Source organism: Mus caroli, chromosome 7, assembly GCF_900094665.2.
Source record: "Mus caroli chromosome 7, CAROLI_EIJ_v1.1, whole genome shotgun sequence".
NCBI lineage: Eukaryota > Metazoa > Chordata > Mammalia > Rodentia > Muridae > Mus > Mus caroli.
In genome coordinates this window covers 25,007,572-25,034,328 of record NC_034576.1, presented here as the reverse complement: position 1 = coordinate 25,034,328, position 26,757 = coordinate 25,007,572, and the positions used below count along the sequence as shown (strand labels likewise).

Sequence of the window (26,757 nt, the reverse complement as noted above, 5' to 3'; positions counted from 1 at the left end):
CTTCAACTCAATCCTTGATATAGCAGATCAAGATGGTACCTTGATAGGTGCCAGGCAGGGCAATGCTAGGGATACTACAATGAGCCAAACCAGAAGTATCATCTCATGCTGCCTTATCCCTCTCAGGCCTTTGTAGTTCCTGATTCCCTGACCTCACCTTCATTTGCACGTGGATATGAAGAACCCAGAACTCCTCTAGTTTGCTCACAACCACATCTTCAGAAGAAAAAAAAAAAAAAAAAGAAACAAGTCTTGTTTCTAGTGAGTGCTCTCTAACAGAGAGGGCCTGGGGTTGTTAACTCAGAGGCAGAGCTTACATAGCTCTAAGACCAGGGATTTGGGGGCTGGAGAGATGGCTCAGCGTTTAAGAGCACTCACTGACTGCTCTTCCAGAGGTCCTGAGTTCAATTCCCAGCAACACAGTGCCTCACAACCATCTGTAATGAGTACTAATACCCTCCTCTGGTGTGTCTGGAGACAGCTACAGTGTACAGTGTATAGTGTACTCATATACATAAAATAAATAAATAAATCTGAAAATACTAAAAAAAAAAAAAAGACCAGGGATTTGATCCCTAACACAGTAAAAACTTAGTGCCTGTTAAATACCCCATTTCAGATTGTATTCAGATATATAGCTGCTAAATCCTAGCAGAGGCCTTACTGCAGGTGCAGCAAAGAGTTCTGAATTCAAGTTGTCTGGTGGCCACTGATAAGTATGCAAGACACCTCTAAGTCAGTGATTCTTAACACATGGGTCCCAACCCCCTTAGGGTCACATATCAGATATTTACATTACGATTCATAAAGTAGCGAAGTTACACTTATGAGGTAGCAACGAAATAGCTTTATGGTGGGGGGGGGGGGCTATCACCACACCATGAGGAACTGTATTAACGGATTGTAGCATTAGAAAGGTTGAGAACCAGTGCTCTAAATGAATCAGTCAAAGAATGGAACTGGGCTGTCAAGATGGCTCAGCAGTTTGCACTGACTGCTCTTACAGAGGTCCTGAGTTCAATTCCCAGCAACCACATGGTGGGTCACAGCCATCCGTAATGACATCTAGTATCCTCTTCTGCTTAATAAAAAAAAAAAATGTTTTTGAGAGTGAGAGAGACAAGAGAGAGAGGCGTGGCCTCAGGATACGGACTTCGTGCTCCTGTGAACAGTCTCTCAACTGAGACTCTGTAAGCAACCCTAATGAAACTCATCTGGTCATTAGCTAACTAATTAAGTAGGAAGAGCGAAGGCCTCAGAGACATGAAACTGATTGAATGTTGTGAATATGAATGTGAAAAATATGTTGTGTGTGCATGAAAATGCCAGAATGAAAATATATGTGTGTGTATTATATATATATATATATTAATAAAAAATGAATTAGAGCTAGGAGACGACCCAGTGGATAAGTACGACCATATGAGGACTGAAATTTATAGCTCCAGATTCCTTGTAAGGAGGACAGGGAGCCCTGGAGCAAACCAGTCAGCTAGAGGAGGGATTCCAGATAGAACCTGCCTAGATAAATATGGAGGAATGCATGATGTCAACTCTACCTGCCTGCCAACGTACATGCAGGAGTACCCGCATACACATTTGAACCCATGCACAGAATATACACGAATATAACACGAATGTACAGATACACGTTAAAAAAAAAACTTTTTGTTTTTAATTTAAAGAACAAGTCCTTTAATCCCACTAGTGAGCAGTGGAGGCAGGAGGATTAAGAAACTCAAGGTCATACTTAAACTACCTAGAGAGTTTCAGGCCAGCTCGAGCTACCTGCGACCCCGTTTCAAAACAAAACAAAAGAATGAGTCAACCAATACACACTGACCTAAGTCGGATAGCAATGTCACAGGAGCCTTGTAATCTAGGGACAACAGAATGTCAAGTCCCTCCTAGTTGGCGGAGGTAGGATGCGAGGAAAGTGCCTCCAAGACACCTCACAGGCACGCACGCACGCACACCAAGATAAGCAGAGGGAGGCAGGAGCTGGGGAGAGCCAGGCGGGGTCACCGCCGCGCGAGGTGTGGCTGCTGCAGCCAGGCAAGGTCTCCCGCTCCCAGGTTCCTCTTGTTTGCTTACTATGCCCCACCTAGGGCCCAAGGTACTGTCTCCGCCCTCTGAACCCCGGGAAAACCTTGGTAACCTGGGAGATACATTCGCGCGATGGTGTGAGACTTCTGGCGACAGCGGGCCAGAGACGGAGAAATAGGGGTGCGGGGAGCGACGCCTTGCAGGAGGCTGCCCCGCCCCACTCCTCTTGATTTCGTTGAGGAGGGAGCCGCCCCGTTCCCGCCCCTAACTAGTCCGGCGGCAAGGAGCTTCTAGGAGGTACAGACCCAGCCGACCTGCAGAGATGGAGGCAGCCAGCACCTGGGTGCTGCTGCTGGCCCTGCTGCTGCTGCTACTACTGCTGCCTCTGACGCTATTAAGGACCCCGGCCCGAGGCTACCTACCCCCGGGGCCCACGCCGCTGCCGTTCCTGGGGAACCTCCTGCAGCTGCGTCCCGGGGCTCTGTACTCGGGGCTTTTGCGGGTGAGGGGACGCAAGGACATCCTAACCAGGGGATGTGCGCGGGGGCGGGGAGTCTTCTAAGTGCCAGAGCAGATGAGTCTTGGACTCTCTTATAAAGGAGGCAGAAGCAGGAGTTCTGAGGGCAAAGAGACCATGAATGCCTTGAGCTGGAGACGCGAACAAGTTGACCTGGGCTGGGCAAGGGTATCCAGGTTGGAATGGGCAGAGCTCAGCCAGTCTTGGAAGTGGGATCCAGGGCTAAGAAAGAAAGGGAATGCCCTGAAAAGGGCACTAGATCTGGAGGGACACAGCTCACAGAGGACTAGGAAGAAATGAGAACAGGACCCAGAGGGGTAGGGGTCCCAGGTCGCAGGGACCGACAGCATGCTGGAAGTTAGTGAGCTGAGACCAAAGCTGCAAAGCAGACATTCTCTAAACAAGAGGGTAGTGGGCGAGCTTGCCATCCCCAGCACCCTCCCCACCCCCCACCCCCACCCCCCGTTGGAAGGGAAGCATCTGGAAGCTGGAGGGGGCTGAGCAGAGAGCATCCTGGGCTGAAGGAATCTGCCTCCGAGACTCCCAGAGTGGGAGGATGGGTGTAGCTCTGCTAGGAGGGAGCTAGGAGTTCCTGCCTCCTGTGGGAGGATGGGGAGGCAGTCCCAACTTGCTGGGGGTAGTGGGGAGAATTAAGTTCTCCATTCAAAAATACTCTAAGGGACTTTTAAGGACAGGAAAGAGGAGTGGGCAGTCTAAGAGAGAAACGGGACACATGCTCCGTGTTACTTGCTGTGGGACTTAAGTGTTCAGCAGAGGTTGAAATGAGTAGCCAGATATTGGGAAGAGGGGGCTTATGAGAAACCAAAGCTGGTTGTGGATGGTCCCAAGATCAGAGGTTAGAGCCTAGAAGGAAGTGAGAGGGAAGGCAAAGGGAAGTGTTTAAGAAGCGCCCACCCAGCAGAGCGGTGGTGGTGCACACCTTTAATCCCAGCACTCTGGAGGCAGAAGATCTATGTGAGTTTGAGGCCAGACTGGTCTACAGAGAGAGTTCCAGGACAGCCAGAGTTTCACAGAGAAGCCTTGTCTCGAGAAAAAAAGGGTGTGGGTGGGCTGGAGCGCCCACCCCACACTCTGATGCAAAAAGAGAGCAGCTTCCCAAAGGGATGCTTTTGATTGGGGTGAGGAGCAGACTAGTTCCTGATACAGGGCGCAAAAGCCAGAGCACACGGTTTGGAACTAATACAGACCGCCTGAAAGAGGCAGCTCCTTGGAACTCTCTTCTCCCTCTCTGCCCCCAGCTAAGTAAGAAGTATGGGCCTGTGTTCACGGTATACCTGGGCCCCCGGCGCCGCGTGGTGGTCCTGGTTGGACATGATGCTGTAAGAGAAGCCTTGGGAGGTCAGGCTGAGGAATTCAGCGGGCGTGGAACATTGGCAACGCTGGATAAGACCTTTGATGGTCACGGTGAGTCATGAGTCATGAAGGCAAACCGGGGCTGCTGGATCCTGCCTCTACTGCAGGTCTGGAGCTTTTTGTACAGGTGACTGAGTGCCTATCTTTCTAGGAAATGGAATGACAACAGTGGCTGTCACTTAAGGTTGTACTAAGGATTAAGGTAGAAACTGGGCTTGTGTCAAATGGGTGCTTACTAACTGCCAGCCACAGTCGTCGTAATTACTACTCCTTGGTCTAGGAATTGATAGACAAGCACAGCACAGAAGCTTGACGTACAGGGCTCATCCCCAGCATCTGGTAGGCACAGACTGGAGAAACTCAACATGCACTACATAGTGAGTTCAAGGTCAGCTTAGGCTACATAGGACAAGACAGTGTGACCCTGTCTTAAAAATGTCCAGGACTAGGACATTCGTAGAATCCACCAGTGATGGTTGCAGGCCTTGTTCAGTGGAGTGCTTACCTAGAATCCCCCAGTGAGGGGCTGGGGTGTGGCTTACCCCCCCCCCCCGCCTAGAATCCTCCAGTGAGGGGCTGGGGGCATGGCCCAGTGGTAGAGCCCCTGCCTAGAATCCCCCAGTGAGGGGCTGGGGGCGTGGCTCAGTGGTAGAACCCCTGCCTAGAATTCCCTCCCTGCCCCACCCACCCCACCCACCCTTGCCTTGGTCAGGGACTAGGGTTGTGGCTCAACAGAGTATTTTCGTAGAATTCACCAGTGAAGGGCCCAGCTTATAGAATGCCATGGATTCCATGCCCAAGCCAAAAGAGAGAGAAGAGGGATGGGGGGCCCAAAACACAGAAATCACTCTTTATGTTAAGATGGGAAGCATGCATAGCTTGTGTGGAGCCCTGGCGTCAATCACAGTACCACCGAAAAGTCTGGCAGCACATTGGTGACTAAGATAGCGCTGCCTACTTCCCCTAGAGAACCCAGACAGACCTGTCACCATACAGTAACTGCTCTGAGGGATTGCCAAGGATGGGTGGGGCAAGCTAGCATGGGGGGTGGGGGGAAATCTAGGATTCTAGGAATCCACAGGCAGTGCCAGACACAGCCTATGCTCTGAAAGATATACCCAAGGATCCGCCAGGAAAAAAAGAGGATGTCTAAGCTGCGGTTCTTGGGCTAGAAGGGAAGTTGTATCCAGGCAGAAGGACTAGCATGTGCACATGTATGGAGGAGGGAGAAGAATGAATCTCCTCAGCCCACGGGCTCCCTGTGCCTGGCCCTGTCCTAGGTCCTGAGGACACAGAGATTTCCAAGACAGATGTCTTCTCGGAGTGAGGAGGTAGAATTCTAAAAGGAGAGCCACAGCCCTGAGAGCAGGGGCACAGCGTCAGGGGAGAGGTGCTGAACTGAGATGGGCAAGGAGACAGGCTTCTCAGAGGAGGTGACATCCGGGCTGCCACACAACGGGTAAATGGAGTCCGTCGAGGCTGAGGAAGCAGCTGAGGGTGGTGACTCAGTCCTTTGATCCAAGTACTTGACGGGCTGAGTCAGGAGAACTGCTAGGAGTTCAGGCCAATCTGGGCTACACAGAAAGACCCTCTCAAAAAAAAATCATAAATAATTAAAAACAGAAGGATGAGGGCAGGAGAGATGGCTCAGCAGTTAAGGACGTTTGCTGTTCTTGCAGAGAACCTGAGCCTTGTTCCCAGCACCCGCATTGGGCAGCTCACAATAGCTTGTACTCCAGCTTCAAGGGATCTGACATCCTCTTCTGGCCTCTCCAGGCACTTGTATATGTGTGAACATACACAAACATGCACAGAAGTAAAAAATAATAATAATAAAGTAAATCTTTTAAAATAAATTTTAAAATGGGCAGCATCTAGGGATGTACTTAAGTGGTAGAGTCTTCACAGAATTCCCCAGTGAGGGGCTGGGGGCGTGGCCCAGTGGTAGAGCCCCTGCCTAGAACCCCCCAGGGAGAGGCTGGGGGTGTGGCTCAGTGGTAGAGCCCCTGCCTAGAACCCCCCAGGGAGGGGCTGGGGAGGAGCAAGACTCATTGGTAGAGAGCTTAACATAGGCAAAGCCCTGGGTTCATGTCCATCAACCCCTAAAAGAATGGAGGGGTACAAGCATGAGGAAACAGCAAGGGTCCAGGTGGGGATGGGAAATCATGAAGCCTTTGAGGAAATGAGAGAAGTTGTAGTAGATGATTAATAAAACCAGAAGTCAGCATGGCTCTGGTGACTAGCAGGTCTGTGAGTCACACCAGAGCAGCTGGGCTCTGGCTTTCTGAGATCCATGCATTTCCACAGGGAAAGGCCATGAAGTGAGTTAAAAGCCCAGAGAAGAGACTAGCTGAACCGTGACAAGGACTAAGGATGAAGAGAAATGGTATTTGTCAGAGAAAAGAGCCTGAGAGGGCTAGGGGTAGATGAGGGCTGAGGTAGGGAGAAGAAAGATATACAAGCTAATTCCAGACATGAGGGGAGCCAAGGACAGCTTCCAACCACCACTACAAGCCAGCCTTCACCCCGTAGTGCTGAGCTCAGAAAGGGAGTCTGTGCAAAGGCTTGTGTCTTAGATAAAATAAAAGATGATGTGATTTTAACCTTGCTTTCTGTTCATATTCTCACCTTGGCTCATCAGGGCCCGTGGTGCTCCCCCACACAGGCCGGGATGGCCAGATGGGACAAAGAGAGATTTAAAAGGTGGTGGAGAGTTAGCCACACATTCAGGAGACTATCTCCTCTGGCTTAAGCTCAAAGGATAAAGAGCTAATTCAATTATGTACTCATAGAGCATCTACTGAGTCCTTATTACACACACACACACACACACACACACACACACACACACATGCTCACACTCACATATGCACACATCATCTGCCAGGCCAGTACAGATCCAGGACAGGGCCCTGGGGCATCTCACTGAGGGGAAAGGACCAGTCCCTTCTTGAATCTAGCTTTCTATGCAGGAGTTTTCTTTGCCAATGGGGAGCGGTGGAAACAGCTGAGGAAATTCACCCTGCTCGCTCTACGGGACCTGGGCATGGGCAAGCGAGAAGGCGAGGAGCTGATCCAGGCGGAGGTGCAGAATCTGGTGGAGGCTTTCCAGAAGACAGAAGGTCAGCAGGGTGGAGACAACAAATGCTTCCAGCCAAGAGAAGAGGAACCATCCTCTTTGTTCCAGGGTGGTGGTGAATCTGCCGGGGCTGTGTTGGGGGGTGCACAAGGGTGGAGGGCACTGCTCTCCTCCTCACTGACTCTGTCCTTCATCCCTGGAGGTGCCACAACAGCTGTCTCTGTCCCTGAGATATTGGTACCCTTGAGCAGGCTCTCTTTCTCCCTCTCTCCCTTCCTTCCTCTTTACCCCCTACCTACTTTGTCTTGTTTTGTCTGAGACACAATTTTACTGGTTAGGCCAGTCTGGCCTGGAACTGGTAATTAATCCTTCTGCCTCAGTCTCCAAGTGCTAGGATTGCAGGTGTGAGCTACCATGCCTGGCTTCTTTTGCTCCATTTGTTGGCTCTCTCTCTCTCTCTCTCTCTGTATGTGTGTGTGTGTGTGTATGTAATACTGTTTATCTGATATCATATATAAACCACAGTAAGTGCCTTTCAACAGTAAAAACCAGCATCCTTGACATAGGGAATTCTAATTAAATTAGCATCATCACTGTCTATAACAGGTCGGTGAACACAAACTGAAACACAGGCGGTCTTCTTACTTCTGAGACAGTGATAGAATGTTCCCCGTGTTTAAACATGGTCATAAGCCTGGGTATATAAATTCAAGTATAAAACCATTCAGTAGGGTTTGAAGTGACACCCCCATCTTTGTGGAACATAGAACATCACTAATTAAGTCCGATCTTGAGAAAGGGAGAGAGAGCAGTGTTAGCATGCGTGCAGCTGGAACTGTTACTTTTTAAAGATCACTTTCGCTTTACTGTCCAACAAAAACATGGCTTGCTATTCATGTTCTGAATCAAATCGCAGTACACATTAAAAGCCATGAGACCTTTGTTTCGTATAAATAAAGCAGTAGCCTTGCTTTGTTTTGTAAGTCAGGGTTTCTCTGTCCTGGAACTCACTCTTTAGGCCAGGCTGGCCTGGAACTCAGAGATCCACCTGCCTCTGTCTCCCAAGTGCTGGCACTAAAGGCGTACGGCAACACTGCCCAGCTTCACTCGTAGCCCTTAAGATAAGCTGTTCAGTCTGCCCTCTCTCCTTTCTTAATCCAGTGAATGTCATTTTTGTCTCAGATATGTATTCTTTGAATTCTCCAAATACTCCAGGCTGTATCTCCCAGGTGATCCTTTGTTCTCATGGGCCCCTGTGTAAGAGAATCCAGCAGCCTGGCCTGTCTTCTGCCCAAACAGACCCTGGAGACTTGGTCCAGTCTTATGCTTGCCTCCCTTTTCCACAGTGTGGCACTGGGCACACCTGTGAACAAAAATCTCCTGGCCTTTTTTAACATTTTTAGTTTCAACACCACAGATGCTACAACCCAAAACAGATGTCCTGTTTTCTCTCTTTGTTGTTGTTGTTGTTATTGTTGTGTGTTTTGTTTTATTTTTGCTTTGTAAGACATGGTCTCACTCTGTAAGCCCAGCTGTCCTTGAACTCCCAGCAGTCCTTCTGCCTCAGCCTCTCAAGGGCCTGGAATGCAGGTGTGAGCTGCCATACCTAGCTCTAATTCTCCTTCTGCCTCTTTTTATCTAATTCTGTTCTCTCTCTCTCTCTCTCTCTCTCTCTCTCTCTCTCTCTCTCTCTCTCTCTCTCCCCGCCCCCTCTCTCTTTTTCTATGCCTCCCAGGACGTCCATTCAACCCTTCCATGCTGCTGGCCCAGGCCACCTCTAATGTCGTCTGTTCCCTTGTCTTTGGCATCCGTTTGCCCTACGACGATAAAGAGTTCCAGGCTGTGATCCAGGCAGCAAGTGGTACCTTGTTAGGGATCAGCTCTCCGTGGGGCCAGGTAAGTGATGGGAGCCTTCTTCAGCCTCGAAACTTCCTGTCAAACACCCTGAGAATGAGCTGTCTTCCTGTGCCCACAGGCCTACGAGATGTTCTCCTGGCTACTGCAGCCCCTGCCAGGCCCCCACACACAGCTCCAGCACCACTTGGGCACCCTGGCTGCCTTCACTATCCAGCAGGTACAGAAACACCAGGGACGCTTCCAAACCTCAGGTCCTGCACGTGACGTCGTTGATGCCTTCCTGCTAAAGATGGCACAGGTATGGAAACTTGGGAGAGGAAAGTGTCCCTCTTGAGTATGACTGACTGACTACTGGCCTAGGTGATAGTCCACACACTTAGCATATGCTGAGCCCTCATCCCTGGGATGAACTCAGGATTGGACCCTGGGGAGGAGACCATCCCTTCTTGATTCTAGTCTGCTCTACAGAGCTTTCTTTACAGACTGCGAGCTCCTGAGGATAGCTATTGCTCTCCTCCCTTCTTACTCTTGGTGAAATATGGTCTTATTCTGTTTCCTAGGCTGGCCTGGAACTCACCCTGAGACCTAGGCTAGCCTGGAACTTGCAGATATCCCCCTGCTTCTGCCTCCTAAGGGCTAAACCCCCAGGCCTGGCTTCAGGTCTCTTTCTCTACCTCCATGTCTCTGTGTACAAGTTGGCAGAGCTGTCTAGCAAGCAGGAAGCCCTGGGTCCCACCCGTAGTACCACATGAACCGGGTATAGTAGCTCACACTTGTCATCCCAGCACTGAGGAGGCAGAGGCAGGAGATCATCTTCATCTATATAGCAAGTTTGAGGCCAGCCTGAGCTACATGAGACCCCAAATGGGAGTAATGGCCAATGGCTTGTCTCAGTGGGTAAAGGGATTTGGCACCAAGTCTGACTGTCTGTGTTTGATCCCCGGGATCCACACAGTGGACAGGGAGAACCAGCTGCCACAAGTTGTCCTCTGACCTCCACATGCATGCCATGGCACACACATGCCCACACATGAAATTTTAAAAGATCTTTTTTAAAAATCTTGAATCTCACCTGCCATGCCTTTAATCCCAGCACTCAGGAGGCAGAGGCAGGTGAATGTCTGTGACTTCAAGGCCAGCCTGGTCTACAGAGCAAGTTTGAGGACCACCAGGGATACACAGAGAAACCTTGTCTGGAAAATAATAATAATAATAATAATAATAAATAATAAACTTAAATCTAAATCTCACTTAAATAACAGATCCTCATTTCTCAAGTTGTCCCAAACATTTATTTCAATCCTCAGGAGAAACAAGACCCAGGTACAGAATTCACCGAGAAGAACTTGCTGATGACGGTCACATACCTGCTGTTTGCTGGGACCATGACCATCGGTGCCACCATCCGCTATGCCCTCCTGCTCCTGCTGAGATACCCTCAAGTCCAGCGTAAGAAACTGTTCCTGCCAGGCAGGCCCCAGGAACCTGAGCGACGGTTCCTGGGGACAGAATGTGGAGGGAGATGAAAAGGTCATGATTTAAAATTCCCCGAGAGGCCAGGGCTTCCAGAACTTCTGATCACAGTGCAAGACATAGTGAGAGGCAAGACAAGATCTGTCTATGCCACCTTGTCACCTTGTCCCCAGTCATGGGAGCCATAGAAGGATGTTGAGCAGGGAAGATATGATTTATTTATGCATTTATTTTTATTTGAGATGGAAATCATACTGTATAGCCCAAGCTAGCTTGCTACTCACTGTTTAGCCCAGGCTGGCCTCTAACTCAGCGTCCTGGCTTGGCTTCCCAAGTGCGGAGTGTATTAAATTACCACACCCAGTTTGCATCTGCATTTTAGAAAATCTTTGCGCTTCCAGGACAGAATGAACTGTAGGAGACTGGAACTCAGCTCCTGCCTAGAGTCTCAGGGGGCAGTGACGGGAGCTTGAGAGCCCTTGCGTGGGATCCACTGGTGAGAGGAAGGGACGTGGCTCAATGGTAGAGTATGACGGCCTAGCAAGCATGAGGCTCTGGGTAACATTCCCAGTTAGCACCCCACAACACACACACACATATGCACGCACACATACTACACACACACATGCACATACACACACGCACACACACACACGCACACACACATGCACACACACATGCACGCACACAAACACACACACACGCACGCACACACACACATGCACACGCACACATACACACATACACATACACACACACACATGCACGCACACACGCACACAGTGGATTGTAAATGATGAGAGAATACCCAAGCACTCAGGAAGGTGGACAGAAACCTGAAGACCTAAGACAGGGCTAGGCCAGGCTACGGAGGCAGTGGAATAGAAGCAGAACAGGCAGGTTGTGGAGAACAAGGATGGAAGGAAGGACTTGTCCAGGGGCAGACTTGAGTTTCTAGCTGGGAAACTGCAGGCAGTGGCGTTACCCTGAGCTACAGACAGGAAGAATGATGACAGAGTTGCTTTCTAGGGGAGGCTGAACATGGACTGTAGGTCTTGCCTGTAATCCTAGCACTCAGGAGGCCTAAAGCAGAATGATTGCCACAAGTTCAAGGCCAGCCTTTTCTACATAGTGAAGGAAGACCTTGGTTACATACCAAGGGCCTGTCATGAGACAAAAGACAAAAATGTGGGGACTGTATTAAAGTCATCTTGAGCCAGGCCCACAAAAGGAGAAGAATCCAAACTTCACAAGACACTGGATCAACCCTGGAATTTAAAAATTATAACCCGGCTAGAGAGATGGCTCAGAGGGTAAGAGCACTGGCTGCACAAGCATGGGGACCTGAGTTCAAATCTCCACCATCCATGTAAACAGCTCAGCACGTCTCTACAGCAGTAAAGGAGGAGGGGCTGAGCTGGGAAAATCACTGCTGGCTGCCAGCCTAGCTCCAGGCTCAGCGATGAATGCTGGGGATAAGGTGGCTTAGTAATGGAACAGGAAACGGGCATCGTCCTCTGGTGTGTGTGCATACACCCCAAGCACACTCTGTGCACACAACCACAGACACACACACACACACAAGTGGAGTCACCATCCAGGTGTGGTAGTGCACACCTGTAGTGCCAGCACATAGTAGGCTGTGAGTTTGAGGCCCAGCCTTGGTTACACATTGAGATACACTCTAGCCTGGGTTATAGGCAAAACAGAAAACAATGAAAGAGAGGTGCCGGTCACAGTCAGAACTGAGGCTAGCCCTGAACCTGCGGTAATTGAGGGAGGGCAGATGGATAACAGGTCAGGCTGGGAATGAACCACACCCCTCCCCCAGCACTTGGGAGGCAAAGGAAGATGGATCTCTGCGAGTTCAAGGCCAGACTGGTCTATGTAGTGATTTCCAGGACAACCAGTCTCAACACCATTTTTTTGCTAGGAAAGTTAAGACAAAATAGATGCAATATCAGGCTGATGAGACCCCAGGCCTACGCTGCTCCTCATCTGCTGCCAGCCCCACCCCCAAACCACTGTTGTACAAGATGAGGCTTCTGGGAAAAAGATCACAGGGTTCATCCCACCCTTGACCTGCAACCTTCCTCTTGCATTCAGAGCGCGTCCGGGAGGAGCTCATACAGGAGCTGGGTCCTGGCAGGGCTCCGAGTCTCAGCGATCGAGTTCGCCTCCCTTACACGGATGCCGTTTTACACGAGGCACAGCGGCTCCTGGCACTGGTACCCATGGGCATGCCCCACACCATCACGAGGACCACTTGCTTCCGAGGGTACACTCTGCCCAAGGTAGGTGTATGGCACGGCCAGAGCAGTTATCTCTGGGACTTGCGTTTTGATATCCCTATCTCTGGGGTATCCTCTCCCCAACCACCACCCACCCCTTTCTCTCCCGCCTCCACTGAAAAACAGTTCAGAATAGAACCACCAGGGGGCGATATATCCCCAATCCTGCGATAACAGCAGCAGTGGCTCTTTCTGGAATCAAATCCTTGTTAGCCCCATTGTTTTCTTAGCTGGAACTTGAACAAATTGCTTCATCCACTGAGCCTCAATATGCTCCTCTTTGAAATTAGGAGTAATAATAATAATAGTCATTTGGACTTGTAAGATAATGCTTGTAAAACATCTACCCAGCTCTTGATGGTGGATGGATGCCATATATATACATACAGAAGACAGTCACGATGTCACAACCCCTTACATTGTGTCAGCTATTGTTCTGGATGGATGCCTTCTGTTCGTATTATTTTCTTTCATCTGCAAAGCAATCCTATGTAATCATCACACCCATTTTACAGATGGAAGAACTAAGATGTGTGCACCCAGCCAGAGAGTGAGAAGGCAAGATTTGAACCCAGAACCTAAACTTTAATCACTTCAACCTGCCTTTCTGTTCCTTAATAACAGTCCCATGATGCTTTTACGGGAGCCCCTTCACCTTCACAGCTCACACGCCATGGGCCAGACTCCCTAGCAAGCCATGTTTTGCCCCTCTGCTCTGGTTTCTCCGCCTGCTTTCCCCCTTTACCACAACAGCCCCAAGAATACACAAGCTCTCTCTGGCCTGAGAGACTGCAGCCCTCCCAGCCTGTCCGTTCTTGGACATCCCTCCCACACACACTCTTGTCTTTTGCCTCCCTGGGCCATTCCCCAGAGAGATGGCTTCGTACAGCTACAACTTAATCTTGGGATCACAGCAGACTCCCAGAATCTCAAAACAGTATAAAAATAACACACTTTGCCAGCCTCCCCCGGGGGTTTCTGCGGCTGCTGCTTAAGTTCCCTAGGCCTTAGTTTCTCTATCTTTTTTATATCACCCCTCACCCCCATAAGGTGCTAGGGGCTGAACCCAGGGCCTCTTACACATTAAGCAAATGTTCTATCGCGGACTTACATCCCTAGACACACACCTTTGTGGGGTTTGTGTATTTGTTTGTTTGGTTTGGTTGTTTTTCTTTTGAAATAAGATCTTGTTAAGTAGCACGGGCTGGACTTGAACTTGCAATCTCGCCTCCTTCCTGAGCTTTATTCCAGAGATTCCAGGTGCGAGGACAGGACTGAGGCCACTGTGTGAACCTGTTTTATGCAAGGCAGTGTGTGTGAATACTGAAAGAAAACACTTGGCTATCCCAGCGTGGTGGCAGACGCCGGCTAGACCATCACTGGGAGACTGAGACAGGAGAATTGCTGCAAGTTCAAGGCTAGCCTGGGCTACATAATGAGACCCGGTCTAGAAAGAAAGTAGGAGCAAATGGGAGGGGGGGGGAGGAGGGGGAGAGAAAGAGAGAGAGAGAGAGAGAGAGAGAGAGAGAGAGAGAGAGAGAGAGAGGCAGAGGCACAGACGTGTTTACTTAAAAAGCATAGTGCATAGTGCTGTAGCTGAGGACCCAAGTTTCCTTCTCAGCATCCACGTTGGGTGGCTCACAGATGCCTGCAACTCCAGCTCTAGGGGGACCTGATGCTCCTGCATCTACGAGTATCCATATGCGCACACACACACACACATACACTGACATATATGTACATAATTCAAAATACTAAAATAAAAAATCTAAATACAAATAAATCTTTAAAAAAACAAATCTTAATTTTTAATCAGGTTATCTTAAAAGTATGGACATAGAACACCCAACTGTGTGAGCTTTTCCCTTTCTCCTCAGGGCACTGAGGTCTTTCCTCTGATTGGCTCCATACTGCATGACCCTGCGGTTTTCCAGAACCCAGGAGAGTTCCATCCAGGCCGCTTCCTGGACGATGATGGTCGGTTGAGAAAACACGAAGCCTTCCTGCCCTACTCCTTAGGTATCTACCGGGCTTTAGGGATAATTGGAAGGTGCTAATTGGCCAGTGGTGTGAGCTCCAGTTGAGGAGCACATTCCTGCACCCCAGGGTCCCCGTGTCTGTAGAGCCAGATGCCCCGCAGCTGACTCAGTCCTTCCCTGCCAGGTAAGCGAGTCTGCCTGGGAGAAGGCCTGGCTCGGGCCGAGTTGTGGCTTTTCTTCACTTCCATCTTGCAAGCCTTCTCCCTGGAGACCCCGTGCCCACCGGGTGACCTGAGCCTGAAGCCAGCCATCAGTGGACTTTTCAACATCCCCCCGGACTTCCAGCTGCGGGTCTGGCCCACTGGCGACCAGTCCAGATGAAGGAAGGAGTTTGGAAGGTGGGAGCCGTCTGGGTTGAAAGAGCCTCAAGGGTGTGTGTGAAGCAGGTGTCTCAGAAGCAACATCACACTACACACCACGTATCAAGGCAGCTGTGGAGACCAGGGACCACACCCCCACCACACAACTGCACAGCAACTGATGCATAGGCTTCTTTTTTGGAGAGGGCTGTCTGAAACGGGGATCTTGCTATGTGGTAACACAAACCGATCTCAAACTTGTAATCCTCCCGCCTCAGCGTCCTGCTCGCTGGAATTACAGGTATGCACCACCATGAGCTGCATAGGCTTTCAGCCTACATCATGTAATATAGGCCATCTGGAATTGCAAGCATATAGCTAGTTACTCCGCTGTCCACCACACGACTCTGTATGCTCACAACTCTAATCCAGTGACTGCCTACACAGACACACAAACAACCCAACCGCATTCGGGACTCTTACTCCCTGTCTAACACGCTCAGCACCGCTGTTGCTGGGTCCCTGCCATAGAAAACAGCAAGCCCCAGCTGGGGTCATGTCACAGCCAGAACGATGTTCTGTCTACTCCCATGGATGACCTCACCCCCATCCAGGCACATGAGTGGCTCTATCGACGGCCACCAGCCAGTAATCCACACAGCCAAACCGTATGTGACAAGATCTTGGCCCTTCCAAACTTCTTCCCACTGAGACACACCGTGACGACATACGGTTCCCCAGTCACCTCCACACCCATGCCGCTCCAACACGCTCCTTCCGACAAATGTGCCCAAATATAAAGGTTTCCTGGTCTGTGATTGTGCACACAGACCTTCTACAAATGAGGACCAGCCACTCAAAGAAAAAGGTTTCAGGTTTCCCAGCCATGTTATCAGGGGCCTGCTCTCAAACACATTCTGATCTCGGAGCTGCCTGCAAGTCCTCATCAGAGTGCTGGAAATGTATCCTTCTCCTGGAAGGACTAACTGGCCATACAGGGATGGTGCAGGGGAGTGCTGTTGGCTGTTTCCAGCCCTCTTTATCAGGACAGAAGCCATAGCTGACCTCTTTGTGACTTGAAGGTTCCCGTTTTGCAATAAAAGTTTGTTTCTGGCCCGAACGGACCCCCTCTGCCTGTGTGAGTAAGGGGTGGGGACGAGGGAGCCCGCCCCTCCCCTGAGGCTGGGAGGGAGCAGAAAAACATGGTTACCGCCCACCTCGCCCACGCCCACCTCGCTGCTTACATCAGTGCCAGATGTGAAGCTGAGGGGGAGGGAAGGGAATGGACAGGGCTAGGGCTGTCTGCTGTCCTGCTTCAGGATCACTGGAAAGTCTTCGGCCGACAGCAGATCTGGTCTCTGGAAGGGCTCCAGATCTGAAAGCACATACTGACACACAGGCACTAAGGACACAGGCCGGGGCATCCTACGCTTGGTTCCACTACCGTGCTTTCCTTCCCTTTCCCTCCTGGTTGTTTTTCCCCCTTACTCCTTTGTTGTTGTTGTTTTGTTTTGTTTTTCCAGACAGGGTTTCTCTGTGTAAATCTGGCTGTCCTGGAACTCACTCTGTAGATCAGTCTGGCCTTGAACTCAGAAATCCGCCTGCCTCTGCCTCCCAAGTCCTGGGATTAAGGCGTGCGCCACCACTGCCCTTTTTTTTTTTTTTTTTTTTTTTTTTTTAAACAACCATCAATTTTATCGACTCTGCCTGGAGATGTAGCTTAACATGTATTGAGCCCAGCGTTCCATCTTCATTACTGACAGAAATAAAAAATAAAGTGACCACTAACTTTCTGCTAGGTCTGTTTCACTTATCACCCTTTGTTAAGGTTATTTTAAGAAAAAATGTTAGAAAATAATTGAACATGTGTGCCTTTTAATTTCTTCTAAGATGGGGCCTTAGACAAGCAGTGGTGGCACACGCCTTTAATCCCAGCACTTGGGAGGCAGAAGCAGGTGGATCTGTGTGAGTTCGAGGCCAGCCTGGTCTACAGATCAAGTTCTAGGACTGCCAGGGCTACACAGAAAAACCATGTCATTTGAAAAATCTTTTAAAATGAGGACGAGGAGGAAGAAGAGGAGGAGGAGGAGGAGGGTCTTATGTAGCCCAGGCTGACTTCTCTATAAAGTCAAGGCTAGCCTTGAACTTCTGATCCCCCTGCCTATACATCCCAAGTGCTAGGATCACAGGTGTGCTCCGCTATGCCTGTTTTGTTTTCTTTTTTGAGACAGGGTTTCTCTGTGTAGCCCTGACCATCCTGGAAGTTGCTCTGTAGACCAGGCTGGCCTTGAACTCAGAGATCCACTTGCCTCTGCCTCCTGGGTGCTGGGATTAAAGGTGTGCACTTTTGGCTCACTGATGCTGGTGATGGAATTCGAAGCCTCATCATCTGCTAGGTGAGCACTACCGACTGAGCGACCTATAGACCTGTACCCACCCCAGAGCTATATCATCATTTTAAAAGCTTTCTGAGGGGCTGGAGAGACAGCTCAGCGGTTAAAAGCCCTGACTGTTCTTCCAGAGGTCTCAAGTCCAATCCCAAGCACCCATATGGCAACTTAAAACTGTCTTATTACTCCAACTTCAGATCTGATGTCCTCTGAGGATACCATGCATGTATGTGGTACACAGATATACATGCAAACAAAACACCTATACCCATAAAATTATACATTTACATATATAATGTATCAAAAACAAAAGTCTTCTAGTCTGGAAGATGGTTCAGTACATAAAGTTCCTGCCACAGAGCATGAGGACCTGAGTTGGAGTCCTCAGGACCCCACATAAAGCGAGAGGCAAAACTATGTGTCTATAGTCTCGGGGCTTCTAAAGTGAGATGGAATCCAAAGATAGGAAGGAGGCTCACAGGTGAGCTAACCTCACACATTCAGTGGTGAACTAGAGATGCATCTCAAACTAGGTAGAAGGTGAGGACCCATGCCCAACGTTGTCTTCCGACCCAGCCACGGCACATAGATCCATACAACGAGAACACATGCATGTGCACACACAAAGGTTTTGTTTCGTTTTGTTTTGTTTTTATCCTTGAGATCACCTTATTGGCTTAAATTCTATAGAAGGGTATAAGAATGGAATCCTACAGGCATTTCCTATCTGATTGCACCTTGCCTGAGGGAGGATTTACTATTTTAGACAGTTAATAAGTTTCAAAGAAATAAATGTATAGGCTGGTATATAGTTAAGTGGTAGAGCCCCTGCCTAGAATCCCCCAGTGAGGGGCTGGGGGCGTGGCTCAGTGATAAATTACTTGCTTAGCATACAGGAAACCTTGAATCTCATGACCAATACTGCAAAGCATAAGAAATGGAAAATTCTGGAATTCTGAATAATTAAATAAGTATAAATTATTGGGTTTCATATTGTTTTTGCTGTTGCTGCTGTTATTATTGTTTGAGACAGGTTATCTCAATTATATAACCCTGAATGTCCTGGAATTCACTAAGTGACCAGACTAGCTTCAAACTCCCAGCACTCCACTTGCCTCTGCCTCCCAAGTGCTGGGCTTAAAGGCATGTGCCACCACCACCTGGCTACCCTTTGAGCCATCTTGATGGCCCTTAAAACAAAACAAACAAACAAACAAAAACAAAAACAGTGGACTAAAGAGATGGCTCAGTGGTTAAGAGCACTGACTACTCTTCCAGAGGTCCTGAGTTCAATTCCCAGCAACCACATGGTGGCTCATAATCATCGGTAATGGGATCTTATGCCCTCTTCTAGTGTGTCTGAAGACTGTAACAGTGTCCTCATATACATTAAATAAATAAATAAATAAATAAATAAATAAATAATTTTTTTAAAGGTGGCAATGGCTTGTGCTTGCTTTGCACTCAAGATTCACATTCATGGAAATCTGGAATCTTCAAAGTAATGTATATAAAGAGTCATGGAACTAAATATGGTAGTGCATGTCTCTAATTTCAGCACCCAAGAGGCTTAGGCAGGCTGATTACCAAGAGTGTGGGGCTAGCATGGAGTACACAGTGAGTCTGAGGTGGCCTAAGCTGTATCTAAAGGCTATTTCAAAGATAAGTAGGTAAATAATAACCCTTGACCTTGCCCTCTGTCAACATAAGAGCTGACATTACGATTATCTCAGTAGAAAAAGAAGACACACTCTTTCATGGCTTCATCCACAGACAAGAATTATTGGACATCAGGATGAAACGTATGCAATTAGTGACTGTGGTCAGGGAGCATGGCTTGGAGACATAGTGTCTGGGTAGAGTGTTTGCCTCACAAACACCATAGAAATACCAATACAGCTCAGTTGGTGTAGCGCTTGCCTTGCTAACATGAGGTCCTGAAATCACAGCCCAGCACACACACTCACACAGACACTCACACACTCACACACGCACACACTCACATACACATACTCACACATACATTCTCTTCTTTTATCATGTGGGTTTCAGATATCAAAACCTATCAGTTTGGGAACTGGAGAGATGGCTCAGTGGTTAGGAGCACTGACTGCTCTTCCAGAGGTCCTGAGTTCCATTCCCAACAACCACATGGTGGCTCACAACCATCTGTAATTGGGTCTGATGCTCTCTTCTGGTGTATCTGAAGGCAGAGAGTGTACTCACATATATAAAATAAACAAATCTTAAAGAACAAAACAAAACAAAAAACTTTCAACTCTTTAGTCAAAGTATATATCTTAATGGCATTAAATAGATTCATATCTGCTTTTATTACTACTATGTGTGTCTGTGTGTCTGTGTATGTGTCTGTGTGTGCACGCACATGTGTGCAGTGCCTGCAGCAGCCAGAAGAGGGCATCAGATCCCTTGGAGTTGGTGTTACTGGGGATTGTGAGTCTTCCACTTGGGTTCATGTCACTGAACTTCAGTGTTCTGCAAGAGCAGCAAGCTCGGTTAACCCCTGGGCTATCTCTCCAGCCCCTCATTTTTGTTTGTTCTGAGACAGGTCTCATTCTGCAGCCCAGGCTAACCTGGAACTCATCATGTAGTGAGTTGACTGTACAAAGTCCTACATCAACCTCCTGAATGTCGGAATGACAAGCATGAGCCACCATGCCCAACTAACGTTTACTTTTAAAAAGTCAAAAACTGTATGACTCACTTTGACACACGTCACGACAAACAGATCAGTGTTTACATTTCCCTGGTGGCCTCATAAAAGGATTTTGTTTTCATTCTTGCGTTTATTTAATTATTTATCTATTTATTTATTTTGTGTTGGAAGGACGTGTGGGTATGATGTGCCATAGTACATGGAAGTCAGGGGACAACTTGCAGAAGTGTGTTCTCTCTGTCCACAGTGTGGGTTGCAAGCATCAAACTCAAGTTGTAGGTCCAGAGGCAAGCACCTTTGCCCAGTGAGCCACGTCACCGGCCTTACAAGTGAATACTATACTATATTTACTTTTGTGTTTGTTTGCTTGGTGTCCCTGTGTGTGTGGTAAAGATTTAAAAATGTTTATGTGACTGTGTCTACATGTATGTGTGCCATGTGTGCCTGGTGCTTGTAGAGTCCAAAAGAGGGCACTAGATCCCCTGAAGTTAGAGATAAAAGTGGTGGCTGCTGGGGAGTCAATCTCAGTGTTCAGCATGAGCAGCAAGTGTTCTTAACCACTGAGGGGTCTCTCCGGCTCAGCCTGAACATCTCGGCTCATTTAGGGGTGGAATGACCCTTTCACGGGAGGTGGGCGGTCACATATCAGATATCCTGCGTATCGAATATTTACACTATGATGCGTAACAGTAGCAAAATAGCAGTTATGGAGTATCAATGAAGTAATTCTATGGTTGGGGGTCACCACAGCATGAGGGACTGTATTAAAGGATCACAGCATTAGAAAGGGTGAGAAACACTGGTCCACCTCCACTCTGTTTTCAGACAAAGCCTCATGTAACTCAGGCTGGCCTCAAACTTACCATGGGACCGGAGCTGGCCTTGAGCTGCTGATCTTCCTGCTTCCACATCCCAAGTGCTGAGATGATAGGCAAGTGTCACCAGGCTCCACGTAGACTTGTTGAGATTAAAACTCAGTGGCTGGAGAGACAGCTCAAGAGTTACATGCTCTTCCAGAGGACCCAGGTTCAACGCCCAGCAACCAGCTCACAATCTTCTATAAGTCTAGATCGCTCTTCTGGTTTCTGTGGGCACTCCACACACGTGGTGGACAGACATGTGTGCAGGCACCCAAAACACACATAAAGACAGAAGTAAATTATTTTTTAAAAAATAGAATCTTGATTTTACTTGATATGAGTTTTCGGTTTTGGAAACCTGTAACTGTTGTCCATTCTTTCGCTTATTTTATCTCACCTCACTTAGTTTATTCTTAATTTTTATTACATTTATTTATTTTCCTATGTGGGGGTAGGTGTTGGTACTCTCTTTCCACCTGGGGATTGAACTCCCCTGGGCACAGAGTGGCTTTTACACCCTGACCCATCTCCCTAACCCTAGGTTTTCCATTTTATATTTGGCAGAGGATTGCTGTGAGCCCCAAGTTGGCCTCAAACTCCAAATCTTCCTACCTCAGCCACCTGAGTGTTGGGATTGTGGGCATGTGTTCCCACATGCCACGTATCATTTATATTTTAAATAATCTGGGTCATTTGTCCTGTGTAAGTGTTTTTATCCTGGTTTTTGGCAGATGGCTTTTTCTTGATGTTACTCAATGTCCTTCTCTTCCCAGAATCTCCTATAAACTGGAAGCTGGATTAGATGCAGGCTCATACTAGCAAAGAACTCCTCAATGGAGATGCCTGTGGCAGACCCCGAGACCTTAGCACAGCCAACTCCACAATGGAAATACCACCTCGGCCGTAAAACTCAACACATAGACAGCACCACCTGTCCAAAGGAAAACAGAGACCTAATCCATCAAAGCCACGGCACTGGGAAAGTCTCTAAATCTACTAACCTTGCCTTCCAGCTTCTATAGCTCTGCTTCTGACTGACTGTTTCTGTTAACTCAAGTACATCAATCCAGGATACAAGGTTTGTGTTTAAAAGCTCACTCTGAGCAAGCAATGGTGGCACACATCTTTAATCCCAACATTCAGGAGGCAGAGGTAGGTGGATCTCTGTGAGTTCAAGGTCAACCTGGTCTACAGAGCTAGTTCTAGAACAACTAGGGTTACACAAAGAAAGACTGCCTTAAAGAGAGAGAGAGAGATGCCGGGCGTGGTGGCACATGCCTTTAATCCCAGCACTTGGGAGGCCAGCCTGGTCTACAGAGTGAGTTCCAGTACAGCCAGGGCTACACAGAGAAACCCTGTATCGAAAAACCAAAAATAAATAAATAAAGAGAGAGGGGGAGGGGGAGGGGAGGGGGAGAGGGAGAGGGAAACGGAGGGGAAGGGGGAGAGGGAGGGGGAGGGGGAGAGGGGGAGACAGACTGACAGACAGTCTCAGTAAAGTTGCCTGCCAACTTTGTATTGGCTTTAGCTGTGTTTGAGTGGTCTTCTCTGGGGGATACTCAACATTCCCTCTCTTGTTATATCACGTCATAAAATCACACCTCATGGGTTGTAAGAGTTAAGACTGGTATGTCTGGGTCCTGGTGTCTGCTAGGAAATCTCCCACCAACTTCTCACTTAGCAGCCTTAGCTGGCGGATCCTTTAGAACCCAGTGGAGGACCAGGGAGAGAGATCACTGGGTAAAAGGGCCTACCACCAAGCCTAAAAACCTGAGTTTTTCAATCTCAGGGAGCCACATGGTAGAAGGAGAGAAATGACTGCTACAAATGGTTTCTGATTTCTACACGTGTGCAGTGACATGCCCCATACACATCAAATAAACAAATAAAAGTAAATCGCCAAAAAACTAAAAATAATCTAAATAAAACCCAGTGGAAGTCTGGGGTCATCGGTCAGTGATACTTGTGTGACACTTGTGTGGGATGTGTGACGCCCTTCATTCTATTTATTTATTGGTAAATTTATCAACTAGGCATGGCGCTCCACCCCTGTGACCTCAACACCCAGGAGACAGAACAGACAGAGCTACAGAATTAAATACTGTCTCAGAAAAGCCAAGGTTTGGAATGTAGCTCGGTGGTAGAGAACTTGCCTAGACTCTACTAGTGAGAACCTAGGGGTGTGGCTCATTCACTCAGCTCTTACCTAATAAAGACTCATTAGCATGGTTTCATAAGGCCCCAGGTTCTGTTCCCGGCACCAAAGAAATATTAATAGACAGACAGAACCAGATTAAATCCTATATTTCCAGCCCAAAGCCCACTATGGCCTTCAGAATAATGATCAAGGTCTTCTACTGGGCTGAGACTACTCATCCTGCCTGGGCCTGCCCATGTCTGCACTCATTCCAGTCACAAATGTGTCTCTCCAAAGTTACCCGGTGCCTGCCTGAGTCTTTCCGCTGGCTGGTGGCTTCCCGCCTGGAACGCTCTTGCCACGTGTCTTACTGCCTACTTCCTTAGCTCTCTAGCTTAACCCCGGAGAGACCTTCCTCACCACAGGCTCTGAAGACCACACTTCCGTGCCTTGCTGTTTCCCCAAGGTCCAGCCTACTTCCTCAGAAGTACTTTTATCATTGTTCTTCTGTCTCTAACAAAAGGGAGATCCAGGGCTGGAGAGGTGGCTCCGTGGGTAAAGGCATGCACTTGCTGATCATGCAGAGGACCCGGGTTTGATTCTCAGCACCCACGTGGGAGCTCACGCCATGGTAACTCCAGTTCCAAGGGACCAATGCCCTCTTCCGAACTCTGCAGGCTCCTGCACTCACATGTGACACAGAGATACTGAAGTCGGGCACACACACACAATGAATAAATATTTATAATAAAAGTAGGAGTAGGGCTCGAGTGCTGGTGGCACAAGCCTTTAACCCCAACACTGGAGCCCTAGGCAGGAGGATCATTGTGGTCCTTATCACTGGAGCTCATTGAGAAAACTGAGTTGTGTTCTCAATGTTCAGTGTGGAGGGCATAAAGTTTTTTAAAATAAATTTATTTTGTCATTTCATGTATATGAGTGTTTTACTTGCATTCCTGTAAGTACATGCCTGGTGCCTTTGGGGGTCAAAAGAAAATATCAGCTCCCCTAGGACTAGGGTTATAAACAGTTGTAAGCCACCATGTAGGTGCTGAGAACTGGACCCGAGTCCTCTGCAAGAGCAACAAGTGCTCTTAATTGCTGGACCAACTCTCCAGCACCGTCTCCACTTTCTTTTTTTTTTAAATATCTTTTTTTTAATATTTATTTATTTATTATATGTAAGTACACTGTAGCTGTCTTCAGACACTCTAGAAGAGGGAGTCAGATCTCGTTACGGATGGTTGTGAGCCACCATGTGGTTTGCTGGGATTTGAACTCTGGACCTTCGGAAGAGTAGTCGGGTGCTCTTACCCACTGAGCCATCTCACCAGCCCCCCCACCCCCCGTCTCCACTTTCTAAAATGAAATTCAAGGTAATTCACCATAGACTAAAGACGCACATTAGGTACAAACATTTTTCTGTTGTTTATTGTTGAAATACACTCACACAAAACCCAGGCTGACTCCAAACTTGCTGTGTATCTGAGGATGACCTTGAACTCATGTTCCTGCGTCTACCTCCCAGCTGTTGGGATTGGAGGCATACATACCTGGCCAATACTTTCGGTTTTGTTTGCTTTTGTGGGGTGGCCTCACTATACAGCCCAGTCTAGCCTTGAATTGACTAGCTTCTTTTCCTGCTGCAACCCCTCAGGTTCTTGAGCGATGGCTTCACAAGTTTAAATTTGACATGAANCCCCCNCCCCCCCCCCCCGAGTTCACTGACCTTAGTGAATCAACACAAGGGTGTGATTTTTTTTTAATGTGGATTGTGTATGTAATACGTATGTATGCATGTGTATGTGTGCCTGCCTCCACATTCACAGATGTATGTGCCCCTGCATGTGTGTGCAGAGGCCAAAGGTAGAAGTCAGATGTCTTCCTCCTCTCTGTCAACCTGTTGGTTTTTTTGTTTTGTTTTGTTTTGGGTTTGGGTTTTTTTTGTTTTTGTTTTTGCTAAGGACTATCATTTTTAAGATGTATCTAGTTGTTTTGTCTTCCTGTATATTTGTTTTCACACTATGTGCATGCCTGGTACCTGCAGAGGCCAGAAGAGGGCATCAGATCCTCTGGAACAGAGCCAGTTGTGATCTGCCAAGTGTGTGCTGGGAATTGGCGCCACAAGTCGCCTGGAACAGCAGCTAGTGCTCTTAGCTGCAGAGCCACCTCCTCAGCCCTCTACCTTACTCTTTGAGACAGGGTCTCTCACTGAACGAGAGGCTCACAGTTTCGGTTAGACTGGCTCATCAGTAAGCCCCAGGGATCCACCCATATTCACCACCTCTAGAGTTACAGGCGCTGACAGCCACACCTGGCTCTTACTTGGGTAAAGCCCTCAACACACCCGAGTCAGATCCCCAGTCCTGGGATGGACCTCTGTAACCCAGTGTGACTTTAATTTGTTCAAATCCTATTTTTAATGATGGTTCTTAAATGCTTTAACCTCCCTTTCAGCCCACCACCTTCCAGAAGTAGTAGAAAAAAAAGGATGGGGGGCGAGGGAAGTGGACCTGTTTATAAAAGTTCTTTAGAGCAACTCCCATCTGTGTTGTCTGGAAATCAGTAGTTCAGTTCACAGCAGACAGCGCTTTCCATTCGCAAACACTTCATGGATACACCAGCAGTCCAGCTCAGTAGAGTCAGGTTAGCAACAGCGGTGACGGTGACATGATCTAGCAGAGACAGCCAGGCCCCAGCCTCAGCTTGAGTCAGCAGGAGGGACCAGGAGGAATGCCGGGAGAAGTTCTCGGCTGTGCCTTTCTCAGGAAAGCGAAGATGTGAAACCCACGAGCGAGCGTCACACAGCTAACTACCAGCAAGCCAAGTTCTGTCTCCGTCACTCCATGGAGTCCTATTTATACCCTCCTGTAGGGTGAGTTTGAGCAACATCGCTTTATGGTCCTGGCAGGTCGAGCTTCCAGCCACCCGCCCAGGGAATCTTTGGATCCCTGAATGAAGGACACACTCATTCGTTTATTTTTGAAATGCCTTGGCTACCTCAAAGGCTGGGCACTCCTAAATCTTCCCATGCTAGCATGCTTTCCCCTCATGTACTCCTGGCTCAACACTTTCTAAATCTACTTTAAAAAAAAGATTTTCAATCATGGAATTGATGAATGTACTCAGACTTAGAAAATATGAAGCTATTCAGTTAACTTTCAAACAGGTATCTAAGAACTTCAGTGAAGTTTTCCAGAAGTTGGTACCTGGTGGCAAAGCAACTTTGGTGATGAAGAAAGGAGATGTGGAGGGCAGCCAGTCTCAGGATGAAGGAGAAGGGAGCGGTGAGAGCGAACGGGGCTCTGGGTCACAGAGCAGTGTTCCATCAGTTGACCAGTTCACACGAGTTGGGGTCAGGGTGTCGTTTATAGGGAAGCAAGGGGAGATGAGAGAAATGCAGCAGCTATCAGGAGGACAGAAATCTCTGGCAGCCCTTGCTCTCATCTTTGCCATTCAGAAATGTGACCCTGCTCCTCTTTACCTGTTTGATGAGATCGACCAAGCTTTGGATGCTCAGCACAGAAAAGCCGTGTCAGATATGATTATGGAGCTAGCTGTACATGCCCAGTTTATTACTACTGCTTTTAGGCCTGAACTGCTTGATTCAGCTGACAAATTCTATGGTGTAAAGTCCAGAAATAAGGTTAGTCACATTGATGTGATCACAGGAGAGATGGCCAAAGATTTTGTAGAAGATGATACCTTACATGGCTAA

At 48.3% G+C, this 26,757-nt stretch overlaps 1 protein-coding gene and 1 pseudogene across 1 annotated transcript; both read left to right on the top strand.

The window, feature by feature from the left end:
• The first annotated feature begins 2,110 nt into the window (after window positions 1-2,110).
• On the top strand, window positions 2,111-16,095 carry LOC110298903 (cytochrome P450 2S1). The gene is made up of 9 exons (XM_021168438.2): window positions 2,111-2,548; window positions 3,823-3,988; window positions 6,910-7,059; window positions 8,752-8,912; window positions 8,992-9,171; window positions 10,181-10,322; window positions 12,453-12,640; window positions 14,515-14,656; window positions 14,801-16,095. The coding sequence occupies exons 1-9, from the start codon at window positions 2,369-2,371 to the stop codon at window positions 14,995-14,997; spliced, it is 1,506 nt and encodes a 501-aa protein (XP_021024097.1). The 5' UTR covers window positions 2,111-2,368; the 3' UTR covers window positions 14,998-16,095.
• On the top strand, window positions 15,566-26,757 carry LOC110297419 (annotated as a pseudogene).

Bases quoted from the DNA above. Each gene is read 5' to 3' on its own strand.
- LOC110298903 (XM_021168438.2), top strand. From the start codon at position 2,369: ATGGAGGCAGCCAGCACCTGGGTGCTGCTGCTGGCCCTGCTGCTGCTG. The intron at 3,989-6,909 runs GTGAGTCATGAG...CTTTCTATGCAG, and splicing joins TAAGACCTTTGATGGTCACG to GAGTTTTCTTTGCCAATGGG. The intron at 7,060-8,751 runs GTCAGCAGGGTG...TATGCCTCCCAG, and splicing joins GGCTTTCCAGAAGACAGAAG to GACGTCCATTCAACCCTTCC.